Source organism: Mustela nivalis (genome assembly GCF_964662115.1).
Source record: "Mustela nivalis genome assembly, chromosome: 17".
Classification (NCBI taxonomy): domain Eukaryota; kingdom Metazoa; phylum Chordata; class Mammalia; order Carnivora; family Mustelidae; genus Mustela; species Mustela nivalis.
The window spans coordinates 21,097,678-21,111,225 of NC_139036.1; the positions used below are offsets into that span (position 1 = coordinate 21,097,678).

Below are 13,548 nucleotides of genomic sequence, written 5' to 3' on the forward strand. Positions count from 1 at the left end.
GTCCCAGTTGAATGTCACTTCCTCTGGGAAGCCTTCCCAGATGCTCTCTAACTCCTGTCCCCACTCCCACTCCTCACCCACCTTGGTCTTGCCCTGCAAGCTCTTGATGGCAACCTCGGCACAGAGATAGAAAGCTCCAATGCACTGCGCTTCCAAGCGCGACGAGTCCAGTAGCGGCACGAGGCGCTGCAGGTCATCGGGCCCGCGACCCTGGCTTGTATCACTGGCATCCACAAGACAGCGGGCGAAGCGGCCGGGGTCCAGCGACGCCACAAGCGGCTCCACGAGCGCCAGCGTGCCAGAGCGCTCCACCTCGCGCTCCACCTCCTTGTTGGTGGCCAGCACGGCCACCGCGAGGCAGGCGTGCAGCCGCAGCAGCTCGTCCTCTTTGGAGAAGGCGAGCGGGAAGAGCCACTCGGCCGCGCGCTTCTCCACCATGCGCCGCTGCGCCGCCTGGCCCCCGTGCAGCGCGCAGTTGCCCAGCGCCAGCGCGCAGTGGCGGAGCAGCGCCGGGTCCGTGCGGCGGCACCAGTACAGCACAGCGTCCAGGCCACCAGCCGCCACCAGCCGCTGGCACGTCTCCTCTGAGTGCTTGAACATGTGCTCCAAGATGCCGGCCACGCTCCGCGCCAGCTCCACCGGCTCCCGCTCTTTTGCCAAGTTCAGGATCACGCCCAACCCGATGCGCGCCACGCGGTCCCTGGCGAAACAAAGTGGGACAAGGGATGATGGAATGGCGGTACCACCGGTGAAGGCTGACCATTTAACCTCTCCGGTCATTTAACCTCTCTGGCCTCATTGGTGTCATATAGAATGTGAGGGAGAGCATTAACCTCCCTGCTTCCCCCTTCCACCTGCCCTGCGAGGACAGATTCCTCCCATTACGATTATAAGGGTGCTCCATCCTGGCCACACCCAACTCCTCCCTTAACGCTGCCTCTTGCCCTGCAGTGTGTGTGGTTAAGAACCCTAACTCTGGAGAAGATCCCTTGGGAGCTGGTGGGTTTTTGTTTGTTTGTTTGTTTGTTTTTTGGGTTTTGTTTTTTTTTTGTTGTTTGTTTGTTTGTTTTGGGGTGTGGTTTTTGTTGTTGTTGTTGTTGTTGTTTGGTCTAGAAATGTGTGGGATCTTGAGTGCCTTCCTTTATTCAACTTCTGTTCCTAAATAAGGAACTTCATCTCATAAATAAGATAAAAGGAGTACCCACCCCACAGGGTCATTATGAGTACCAGTGTGGAAAATCCATGTAAAGTGCTTCCCACAGGGGAAGCCTGCCATCGGGAAGACTTACTAAGTGTTAACTTCTTATCATCATTTGAAGCATCACTCTAAGTACACCCCTCTTTGCCTTGCCCTCAAACCTCTCACTTCATGTGGTGTGACTGGGGTGTATTTATCCATCTACTCAACAGATGTTTATTGAGGAACTACTGTGTGTCAGGCATTATGCTAGGGACTGAAGCTGAGCAGGGCCTAAGAGAGCCTGGAACTTATATACAGCTAATATGGAGACAAACAATAAGCAAGGGAACAATGAGTGAACAGGACAAGAGTGAGATGGCTATTATGCTAGCAAATGCAGGTGATGTAATGGACAGTGGAGGAGGACAGTGGGCGGCAGAGGAGGTGAAATCTAAGAGTGCAATATCCAGAGACTCCTGTCTGCAGGTGTCTGGGAGAAGAATGTAACAGGCAGAATGAACAGCAAGGACAAAAGCCCTGAGGGCTGGTGAGCTTGGCATGTTTGAGTAATAGAAAGAAGGCCAGAGATATTTGCAATATTTAAAACCTATAAGGAAAAATATAAAAGCAACAAGATGTCATATATAGAAGATATGAATAGTCAAGTCAACAAGAAGAAGACAGTAAATTCAATAGGGAATGGCGAAGGATATAAATGGCAATTTACAAAAGAGGAAATCCACAATGTTAACAAGCAAATTAAGAGATGCTCTAACTCATTAGTAATTAGAGAAGTGAAGATTAAATCAGCTATCACTTTACATCTATTGGATAGGCAAAAAGCAGAAGCTGGGTAACAGAAAAGGTTGGCAGTGTGAGGGGCCATGAACTACCCTGAAGCTCTCTGGGTAGAGGTGCTTGCTGGGGCGGTCAATTTGGAAAGCAGGCTGGGATGCGTGGGTGAGGTTAAAGAGATATGCACCCTATGAGCCGGAAATTGGGACTCTTGAATTTATATCCCTAAGAATTGTCACAGATTGGGCGCCTGGGTGGCTCAGTTGGTTGGGCGACTGCTTTCAGCTCATGTCATGATCCTAGAGTCCCGGGATAGAGTCCCGCATCGGGCTCCCAGCTCCACGGGGAGTCTCCTTCTCTCTCTGACCTTCTCCTCGCTCATACTCTCTCTCACTGTCTCTCTCTCAAATAAATAAATAAAATATTTTTTTTTTTTTAAAAAGGAATTGTCACAGATCCATAAAAGAATGTGGAAAAGGCTGCAGGGTTGTTTGTGAGGGGGGAAGATAGTGGCATTCTGGTGTCGAGCCTGGGACAGTGGAGAGGTAACATGGCAGTTACCCACTCTGGAAGGCTATGGAGCAGTTACAAGGGACTGAACAGATGATACCATAGCACATGAAGGAAGGATCTTAAAAACGTACTACTGGGGCACCTGGGTGGTTCAGTGGGCTAAGTCTCTGCCTTCGGCTCAGGTCATGATCTCAGAGTCCTGGGATCGAGCCCCGCATTGGGCTCTCTGCTCGGCGGGGAGCCTACTCCCCACCCCCCGTCTCTGCCTGCCTCTCTGCCTACTTGTGATCTCTCTCTGCGTCAAATAAATAAATAAAAATCTTTAAAAAATACTACTGAGTGAATAAAAATATGAACTGGAGTGTGCTATATAATAGCACCATTTGTATAAATTTTTTAAAAGATTATATTTATTTGACAGAGAGAAAGCACAAGCTGCAGAGGGAGAGAGAGACGCAGACCCCCCCCCCCCCGCCCCAGAGCAAGGACCCTGGGATCATGATCTGAGCCAAAGGCAGACACTTAACCAACTGAGACACCCAGGCATCCCTGCATTTGTGTAAATTAAAAATACATGCACACAAAACAAGAATAAAGTTCCTACCGGGACACAGATATAAAGACACACATTAAGTATATTGGTTGGGTGCCTAGGGTATTAATTGGGGAAGATGGTGGGACATTCATGAAGAGGAGAAGGGGAGATTGTGGACATTGTATTATAGGCGCAGATGTATGCAAAGGCTTGGGTGGTATCTGAGAGCTGGTGCATTTGGGGATCTGCCCCCACCTCAGCCACACGGAAGTGAAGCCATTTCTAGTGGCTGAGGTGGAAGATTCAAAGGGGGAGAGCAGGGAAAGGGTCCTGGGGACCTTCTGAGCCTTCTCCAGGCATTTGTACTTTATTTCGATGGCAAATGAGGAGCCATTGAAAGGCTTCAGGAAGGGGAGTGACCTGCTCTTACATGGGTTTTAGGAAACACTCTGACTGCTCTAGGGAGGAAATGTCCAAGGGAGGGAGCGTGGATGCCAGCACAGCAGGCAGGAAAGCTGGCACACTCTAGGCAGAGGTGAAAGTTTTATATCTCCCTGACCTCCACAAATGATGTCCTCCACAACTGACATTACCCCTAAAGACTTAAGAGACTCAGCCAGGCAGGGAGTCCCTGCCCAGTGAGCATCACAGTGACATTTGTGACTTTGTGTCCACTGTAGGTCCCAGCTGAGCCCATAACATGGCACAACAACTTTTCTGAGTTGATCACTGAGCTTCCCTAAAGTCCAAAAGAACAGGTGGGTTCCAATCATTCACTTGTTCCTTTTACCAAGGAGAAAGCCAAAGTTCAGGAAGTTACATGTCATGCTTAGAGTTACACAGCTGGTAAGAGGCATAGGTGGGGTTCAAACCTGCATCTGTCTTCCATCCAAGGTTAAGATCCTTCATCTATACTTTGTGCTTCCAGAACAATCTGACCACATAAACTCTGAGAATATCAGAACCAGGAGATGTGTTTAAGCAATAATCTAATCCAACACTCTCATTTCCTGAGGACGAGTGAAGGGAAGGGCTTGCTCAGGAATATTAATGCAGAGAGGACTTTATTCTTTTTTTGCTTTGTTTTGTTTTTTAAATTTTTTATTATTTAAACATTTTTTTATTTATTTGAAAGAGAGAGAACGAGGGAGAAACAGATTCCTGAAGAGCAGGGAGCCCAACCTGGGACTCGATCCCAGGACCCTGGTATCATGACCTGAGCTGAAGGCAGACACTTAACTAACTGAGCCATCCAGGCACCCCATTTTTAATTTTTGTTAAGAGGACTTTATTCTGAATCTGTTGACCCCCCAGCCCTCCCCTTTCCCTATGCCCTTGGCACCTTCACAGAACTTGGACTATGTCCTTGTAGTGAGAACTATACACTCAGCTCCCAGCTTCTTCAGCCTGAGAGGCTGTGGGTCTGGACTCAAATCCCAGCTTCAAAGGAGGGGTGAATTCATACACATACACGTACCAGCATGAATATATAATATACATATATGTGTAAATCCTTGTACGTATATAATTGTTCTGGGAGGACATACCGTGCAAGAAACCTGTTTTGCAGGGCACCTAAGTGGTTCAGTGGGTTAAGGCCTCTGTCTTCAACTCAGGTCATGATCCTAGGGCCCTGGGATAGAGCCCCGAATCAGGCTCTCTGCTCAGCGGGGAGCCTGCTTCCCCTCCCCTCTTTGCCTGCCTCTCTGCCTATTTGTGATCTCTGTCAAATAAATAAATGAAATATTAAAACAACAACAACAACAACAACTTGTTTTTCTGGCTTGCATCAGGAAGGGGGTCTGGGTAGAAAGAAAAGTTCTTAAGTGTGGGACTTTTTTTTGTACCTTTGCACTTTTTGAATTTATATGCAATAGCTTTCTGTTTTGTTTTACCTTTTTTTTTTTTTTAAGATTTTTACTTATTTATTTGTTAGAGAGAAAGAGAGCGTGCAAACGCAGGCAGACTGGCAGGCAGAGAGAGAAGCAGCCTCCCCGGTGAGCAGGGAGCCCGATGTGGGACTGGATCCCAGGCCCCCAGGGCCATGGCCCGAGCAGAAGGCAGCGGCTTAACCGGCTGAGCCACCCAGGCGTTCCTTGTTTTACTTTTTAAACATGTCTCCTCCACTTACTAACTATGTATTTTGGGGAAATTCATTCATTCAACCAGAGTTAAACCATTTAACCTAATTTTGGTCTCCTGATGGGGCTGGACTATAAATTTCAAAGGCTAGCAGTCACATGGGGCCCTCACTGGTGTCATGGGATCAAGTTCAGAGGATCCTACCCTGTTGGATTTCTCTTGACATTTGGGGGTGCGGGACGCTGTGATCTAGGCTCCTGGTCAACAGGTGTAGCAGCGCTCTGGGAAGAAAGGAATGGGAAAAGGAGCGGTGCACTGATTGAGGGACTTCCTTTACGAGGAGGTTGGCTGATGGAAGGGCAAGATTTTATCAACACAAATTCTCAGTGTGTCACCTCTCTTCTCTCCTTCCAGCCTCCACCCAAAGTAGACTAAAAGTTGAGGAGATTTCTGCCTCTCTTTGGGGAAAAAAATCCGACAGCCAAGGGGCTTGCTGGGCTCTGTCCTTGGTGCTGAAGTGCTGTCAGGACCAATGCGTGGTTTCCCCAGATCAGGGACAATGGTGAGTGTGACTCCTCCCTTCAGTAATTCTGTAAGAGGTGAGTGTTGTTATTTTCAACCTTGAAAAAAATATCAGTGAAGTTTGCCTCTTGCCGCCCTCCTCTTCCTCGGGTGTTGGCTGCACCGCTTCTCCAAGGGTTCTAATTATAGCTGCCACACCCCACATACCAGGCTACCAGGTACGCCGTCACCCTGTGCCCCACCACATCCAGGGAGCACCCACTCCGTTTGCTAGTCCTCCAAATGTACTGATGATTGATGGTAGATGGGAAATTAGTGACTTTCTGAATAAGCAGAACCCTAACTTGCTCTCCCAACTTAAATTGCTCCATTCATGTATTTCTGATGGTTGTTCTCATTTCCATCATCCACAGGTTATGTTTAATTTTTTTAAATGGTAAGGAAAGCATCCCTAACTCATCACACATCACAAAACTGCATGAATTGAAAGTGACCCTTCCCAAACCCTTCTAAATCTGAGGGGCCTGAGAATTCAGCACATGACTACTGAGTGACAGTTTGATTTGCTCTGGCATAGAAGGGGAGAGAAAATGAGTGTAAGAGTCCTCATATTCTGGGGGAGATCTCAAGAGGCAGGCAAGAGAGGGGCTTCCAGGCCCCACTTGGACAACCCCTACTGTATCTCGACCCAATGTGGGGAAGGTACGGAAAAAACACACTCTGGCCCCTGCCTCGCTCCTCACCTGTTTCCTCTTCTCTCACCCATTGATCCCACTAGAAAACCTTCTGTTCCCCATGAGCAGCCGCAGGATGAGATCATGTCTGGCTTGTTATGTGGGCCAAAATGAAGAAGGAGGAAGCAGAAGGTGGATTGGGGGTGGCCTAAAGGAGGCAAGTAACCCTCAGATCAGCACTCATTTCAGTAATCCTACCCCATTTCTTGAGCAGTGTGTTCTCCTCCTTTCAGTGGCAGTGAGAAGGTAGCCTAGAAGGGCACTCGTGCCTGTGGGGAGGAGGTCTGTGAGTTTAGGGTCCCAGCTCCACCCTCAGAACCAGGGACAAATTCCTGTCCTGCTATACTCTATTCTTCTTCTCCCTGTCTCATTCCTCACCCCACCAGTCCCAGGAGAATCCTGGCTGAACCATCAGTTCACTGTGTTGTGACTCCCTGCCAGGCATGAAACTTTCCCAAGCCTCATTTGTAAAACGGACACGCTCATCCCCAACAGGGGGGTAGTACAGGGGTTTGGTGAGGTGAGGCGGGAGAAGGCACAGGGCGATTCACACGAGAGACCCAGGCCGCGGACCGCCCTTGTCACCCCACAGCACCCCGCGCTCTACCTTCCAGCCCGCGAGCACCCTCACCGGTTCTCAGCCACCAGGATCTGCTCAAGCAGGCGGGCGGCCTGCACGCGCGTCTCCAGCTCCGGCGCCTGCAGCAGTCGCAGCAGCAGGTCGAGGCCGCCGTCCAGGCGGATGGCGTCGCACAGACCCTGGGCTACCTCACGGCCCACGGCCGGAAGCAGCCAGGCCTCCTCCACCAGCTGGAAGACCTCCGCCAGGCCGGCGCCCACGGCCCGCGCGCTCCCCGCCTGCTTCAGCGCCGACAGCGCCTGCTGCAGCTCGGGCAGCGCGCGCTCCAGGGCACCCTGCACCTCAGTGCCCGCCCCGGGTGACACCTCGCGGGGCCCGCGGCCGCCCGCGGTCCACCATGGGCCCGCGCCGCCGCCCCCGTTGGGCCCCGGCACCGCTAGCCGATCGCCGCCGGGCCGTGTGCCCGACATGGTGAAGAAGCGGCACAGCTTGTAGGCAGAGAGGAGCAGCGTCAGGACCATGGGCGCGGGGCTACGGGGGACATCCCCGGTCCGAAAGGGCGGAGCGACTCGGGACTTGGGGATAAGGGGGACAGGAGACGGATTCAGGGAAAAGAAGGTGCAGAAGGGAGGGATGGACAGAAGGCTACCTACCAGGCAAAGGCGCTGGCCAGAATCTGGGGGAGGGAAAAGGGCAGGAACTGGGACCGAGCTTTTGGGTGAAGGGGTGCGGGCCCGGATGCAAGGGGTGAGCGGGAGGAGCGAGAGGGGAGCGAGGGATGGATCCAGACGCCGGCGGATCCAGGAGGCAGCAAGAGGAACAAAGGGGGGCTCCGGCTGGGAGATGCTCTGCAGCGGCCCCGCCCCTGAGAAGCCACAGTCGCGGAGCTGACACCCCGCCTCTCTGTCACGTGGGACTCCTCCCCTGCGGCCTGCGTAGCCTCACACCCAGGCTTCCCCCAGCCACCTCCACAGCTGAGGGGTGGGGTGGCGACTAGGGCGAGAGGGTGCAGAGCGGGAGGGCTGCCTCGGTTTCCCCGCAAATCCCGCGACACTGCAACGTGAAGGCAACACCGTGGAGCGTGCCCCCTCCCCTGGTTCAAGCAATCATAAGAACAATTCTCTACAACTTTATGCCTGTTTCTCAGGGAAGCCTTGTGACAGGCCTACAGGATAGGGGTTAGCGTTCCCATTTAACAGCAGAACTGACTGGAGCTCATAGAAAAGAGATTGCCCAAAGTGACACAGCCCTCTCTGACTATGGAACGGAAAAAGTCTGTTGGAAACGCCAAGAATAATTTTTTTCCAGGTGGTGGCAGGATTTCAGGAGCCCCATGGACCCCTGAGAGTGGGCACAAAATCGGACCTTCTCTTTCTGGAAAGAGGGATGCCACTTAGTCTAAAAGTGTGGGGAACAAGGCTATTCTTTACCCACAGAAGGTGGGTGGAGGTGGAGACAGGGAGCAGTACCTGCCAAGGAGCAGTGAATTATTGGGAGACCAAGGAATCCAATCCAATCCTAACGGTCCATAGTCACCCAATTCTGCTATGCTGTGAAGCCCAGCTTGGGGAAATCAATGCACCAAGAGTTGAACCTAAACACGAAAAATCTGTTTTTTGTTTGTTGTTGTTGTTGTTGTTTTTTTAAATAAAAACATTTACCCAGGGTGCTTAGCAGCATTCCTCCAACCCCCCTTTCCCTGCCCTAAATATACAGTGGGTGGGTGAGACACTCAGTCGGGGATGTGCCTGATCAAACAGATCACAGATAAATAACCATTTACAGAGAATGAAGCTGGCGCTACTCCAGGCCCTGGGCATTTCATCTGCTTTAGCTTGTGTAACCCCCAACACAACACGACGCAGGTTTAATTAGTCTCACTTGACCAAAAAGAAAGCCAAGGCAGGTAAAACCATTTGCCCAAAGTCACACAGCCTGCGAGGGGCACAGTGGGCCTTCGTTCTGTCCTCCAGATCCACTGTGCCACTTCCCTTCGGATAGGACACTGAGCTTGGCAAGAATCCCAATCACAGTTCTCCCAGGCCCAGAGTTCCAGGAATGTGACCCTTGGCTACAGCAGCCTCTGGGATCCAGGGCACTGGGGGTTGGGCCAGAGACTGAGCAAACAGAACAGGAGAGAAGGCAGCTCTTCTTCTCTGGTTCCCTCCCTCCCAGTCCCCACCTTTCCCTCCCTTCCTCAAGCATCCACAGCGGAGACCTCTAGGAGCGCAGAGCCCAGTTCACCAGGCTGGAAGCTAGGGGCCTGCTATGGCTTCCCTGAGGCCTTTGCTGCTGCTCACCCTGCTGGCGTGGGTTGTTCTGGCTGATCAAGGTGCAAGAAAGAGGGTACCGGTGGCCTTTGGGGCCAATGAAGGGTGGGCAAGGGTGGTCTGGGCTTGGCCATGCCAACTGACCTGTCCTCCCCCACAGAGTCCTGCAAAGGCCGCTGCACTGAGGGCTTCAATGCGGACAGGAAGTGTCAGTGCGACGAGCTCTGCTCTTACTACCAGAGCTGCTGCGAGGACTACGTGGCCGAGTGCAAACCCCAAGGTGTGTCTGGAGGGGCTGGGTGGGCCTGGGGTCCCCTCTCCGGCTGGACACTCACCACCACCCACTCTGCCTGCAGTGACTCGTGGGGACGTGTTCACTCTGCCAGAAGATGAGTACGGGGCCTTTGACTACCCTGAGGGGACCTCGGCGGGCGTCCTCACACAGCCAGAGAGCACCACGCTGAGCCCTGGCCTGCAGCCCCAGCCTGAAGAGACTCCCACCCAGATACAGATTCTGAGCCCAGAGGAAGAGGCGCCGGGACCTGGACAGGAGGCTTCAGGGCCTGAGGGACAGGCTGAAGTCATCCCTGAGTCCCCAGCAGAGGAGGAGTTATGCAGTGGGAAGCCCTTTGATGCCTTCACTGACCTCAAGAATGGCTCCCTTTTTGCCTTTCGAGGTGACTCCAGGGGCACGTCTTGGGGGGTAGGGGTCTGCCCCTGGAACCTCCCCTCCCTCACACAGCCTCCCGCACTCTAGGGCGGTACTGTTATGAGCTGGATGAAGAGGCAGTGAGGCCTGGATATCCCAAGCTTATCCAAGATGTCTGGGGCATTGAGGGCCCCATTGATGCTGCCTTCACCCGCATCAACTGTCAGGGGAAGACCTATCTCTTCAAGGTATCAGGCCCTGGAGGCTGAGGGTCAGGGTCAAGGGTAATCTGGGCAGGGGAGGAGGGTTGCTGTGCCCAGGACTAGGGCAGGCGAGAAGGCAGGATCCCAGCCTGTGGTTCGTGACTGGGGCTCTTGAGGACAGGGAAACCCAGGGCTCTAGATCCCAGGTGACAAGCTTAGAATTGGGATGGCTGCACCTTGGGTGGAGGACTCAGCCTGTACCCAACCAGCTACCTCCTAACTCCCTCCTCCTTCTCTACCCCTTAGGGTAATCAGTACTGGCGCTTTGAGGATGGTGTCCTGGACCCCGATTTCCCCCGCAACATCTCTGAAGGCTTCAAGGGCATTCCAGACAACGTGGATGCAGCCTTGGCTCTCCCTGCTCATAGCTACAGTGGCCGGGAGCGGGTCTACTTCTTCAAGGGTACCAAGGGAGGGGTGGGAGAAAGAGCAGGCAGTGGGGTGGTCTTGGTTTGCCTCCACACTACTCTAGGGGCAAGGTCAAACTAGGCTCACCCCCTGCCAGGAGCTCCCATCTTCAGCAGCCTTGAGGCTGGCTTTCCAGCCTTGCTCACACATTTCCTCCCCACCCCCGGCCTCCCTCCCCCATCCCGGCTCCTCACTCAGGGAGACAGTACTGGGAGTATGAATTCCAGCAGCAGCCCAGTCAGGAGGAGTGTGAAGGCAGCTCCCTGTCTGCCGTGTTTGAACACTTTGCCTTGCTGCAGAGGGACAGCTGGGAGACCATCTTCGAGCTTCTCTTCTGGAACAGACCTTCCGGTATGGAGGGCGGGCAAGTCTCGCTTTCTCCTCCTGGGGCCAGGAGGGCCAGGGCACTGCCAGCCAGAGGGGGCTGTGATAGCGGAGCAATGGGTCAAAAGCTGTTTGCTCAGGCCAGACTTTGTTTCTGTTGACCTTTGGGGGGAGGTCCACCTGGACCCCGCACACTGGACTTTGCCTAGCACAGCCAAGGGCATGGCCGGCAGGAGGAGGGGCTGTGACTGAGGCAAGTGGGGAGGCTTGTCGTGGAGAAAGGCCAGGAGAAAGAGCACTGGACAGGGAGTCAGAGGGCCCAGGGGCTGTGCTCTGCCATGAGCTTGCAGTGTCCTTGGGCAAAGGAACAGCCTATTGCTGGGTACCAGATGAACTCTACAGGTCCCCAGGGCTTTCATTAACCCATCCCCCACCACAGGTGGTGCTGGACAGCCCCGATTCATCAGCCAGGACTGGCCCGGTGTGCCCACGCAGGTGGACGCGGCCATGGCCGGCCGCATCTACATCTCGGGCTCAGCTCCCCGATCCTGGGCCAAGAAGGCCAAGTCTAAGCGCCGCAACCGTAAGCGCTACCGTTCACGCCGTAACCGTCACCGTGGCCGAGGCCGCAGCCAGAACCCCCATCGACAATCCCGTTCAACCTGGCTGTCCTGGTTCTCCAGTGAGGAGAGCGGCCTGGGCACCTATAACTATGACTACGACATGGACTGGCTTGTGCCTGCCACCTGCGAACCCATCCAAAGTGTTTACTTCTTCTCACAAGGTGGGGGCCTCTGCCATCCTTGCAGCTCCTCGCCCAGCTGGGTCTTCCCTGCTGTCCCTGGTCCCCCGTGGGCTGAACATGGCTCTTGGGCGGTGACTCCAGAAAGACAGGGTGGGAGTCTTTTAGCTGCATTTTGGATGTTCACTTACCCTTCCAGGAGACATCCACATGTTCCTTCTCAGGGCAGGGATGGGCAGGGTGGGGCTGGGTCTCACACACCCTCTCCCAACCTCTCTTTCAGACAAGTACTACCGAGTCAACCTTCGCACACGGCGAGTGGACACAGTGAGCCCTCCTTACCCACGCTCCATTGCCCAGTACTGGTTGGGCTGCTCAGGCCCCGGCCACCAGTAGGAATCTTGAGCCCACACAGCTGGGCCCTCCACTATTCCTTCCTCAACCTTTTCCATCTAGCCCAATAAAGATCCCCTGACCCTGAATTTAAGACTACTGTCCTGACTGGGGTGGACAGACAGGAGGCACGGATTTGCTCTGGGAAAGGAGGGGAGGCTGGAGTGTCATGATGTCTTGGGGGAGGAGAGCCTCCTTGTGTCCAGTCCACGTTGGGCTCAGGCCCTGTGAACCCCAAAAACTCTGGGCTGGGGAGGGCCTCATGAGTGCTAGCCTTCTGCCTGAGCTAAGCAGCCCCTACCAACCTACCAACATCAGCAGGAACTTGAACCCCACTGATGATGCCCACCGGTGCCCCTCCCAGCCCTGGGCTTGCTTTGCCTCTTGGAGTTGACTAGGGTCTTGGAGAGAGAGAAGGGGTGGAGGGAGTGGGTTTCTGGTTTAGCTTTTCTGCCTGTCCTGAGCTGCAGTGTGGTTGGTCTGGGAGGCTGCTGTGCCCCCCCGCAAACGCACCTCTAGGATGATCCTCTCTTTGAGGCCTGTCGAGTCTAGGGTGTGGGTCACTGATGTTAGGAGGGGGAAGGGCAAGAACTAGAAGGATATTCAAATGCACCCACTTCTCTTAGAAAAGTGGCTCAGGGGCGCCTGGGTGGCTCAGTGGGTTAAAGCCTCTGCCTTTGGCCCAGGTCATGATCCCAGGGTCCTGGAATTGAGCCCTGAGTCGGGCTCTCTGCTCAGGAGGGAGCCCACTTCCTCCTCTCTCTATCTCTCTGCCTGCCTCTCTGCTTACTTGTGATCTCTGTCAAAATAAATAAATAAATAAAATCTTTAAAAGAAAAGGAAAGTGGCTCAGAAGCCTTAAAAGGATGAATACTCTATAAAAACAAACATCTCCTTAGAACTCCTCAATTGTTTCTGGGGAACCTCCTCTGCTTCTAGGTTCCTGGACTCCAAGAAGCCCATTTGGGCTTTCAGGGGGCCATGGAGAAACAGCTGAATGCAGATGAATCTCTGAGGTGGACCTGAGGGCAGGCTGGTGGTGACATCTGCTCCCCCGCCCTGCTGGGGGCGGAGTGGCTGCAGTTCCCCTGCCGTCCCAGTCTTCCTCTTCATCCTGCCCAGCCTTCCACTGTGGCACAGGAGTCCATCCGCTCTCCCCTGAAGGCAGCCAGCACAGCACAGTGAGGGCTCTAGAAGGGCCTGGTGAAGCCCCGGGAGCCCTAGAGACAGGGATTTTTTTTTTTTTTTTTGCCTCCTGGAAGGTGTCCTGGGAAGATTTCCACAAAGCACAGGATTTCAGACACAGAGTGTTGGAGTCCGCGGTGTGAGGAGGGGTCTTGGACGGGCTTCCTTCATGAACCCTTAAGGAGCAGAGGCCACCAGTTTTGCCTCCCGCCCCTAGACCCACACAAGCCCCAACATGGCCCCTGCCCTCCCTTCTTTCCTCTGGGACAGCTCTGCTCCTCTCAAGCTGGACAGGAAACCTCTCCCCTCCTGGAGGCGGGGCTGGTCCTCTGAGCAGGATAAAACCCCAGGAGGAGGGGTGTGGTGTGGGCAC

The 13,548-nt window shown here is 53.8% G+C and overlaps 2 protein-coding genes across 8 annotated transcripts in view; one reads left to right on the top strand and one right to left on the bottom strand.

The window, feature by feature from the left end:
• Positions 1-8,035, bottom strand: part of SARM1 (sterile alpha and TIR motif containing 1) — a 22,894-nt gene extending 14,859 nt beyond the window's left edge. For 2 of the 7 annotated variants that reach the window (XM_082707080.1, XM_082707084.1), the window contains exons 1-2: positions 6,993-8,017; positions 82-700 (exon numbers count right to left, since the gene is read on the bottom strand). In XM_082707080.1, coding sequence (XP_082563206.1) covers positions 82-700; positions 6,993-7,462 — 1,089 coding nt within the window. In that variant the 5' untranslated portion in view covers positions 7,463-8,017. Of the gene's footprint in view, positions 1-81; positions 701-6,992 lie in introns of all 7 variants that reach the window. The other 5 variants (XM_082707082.1, XM_082707083.1, XR_014304846.1 and 2 more) reach the window with 4 other exon arrangements.
• Positions 8,036-9,031: 996 nt separating this feature from the next.
• On the top strand, positions 9,032-12,079 carry VTN (vitronectin). Its single transcript, XM_082707150.1, has 8 exons — positions 9,032-9,273; positions 9,372-9,491; positions 9,568-9,888; positions 9,969-10,108; positions 10,370-10,526; positions 10,730-10,882; positions 11,295-11,639; positions 11,881-12,079. The coding sequence occupies exons 1-8, from the start codon at positions 9,210-9,212 to the stop codon at positions 11,991-11,993; spliced, it is 1,413 nt and encodes a 470-aa protein (XP_082563276.1). The 5' UTR covers positions 9,032-9,209; the 3' UTR covers positions 11,994-12,079.
• Positions 12,080-13,548: the final 1,469 nt, after the last annotated feature.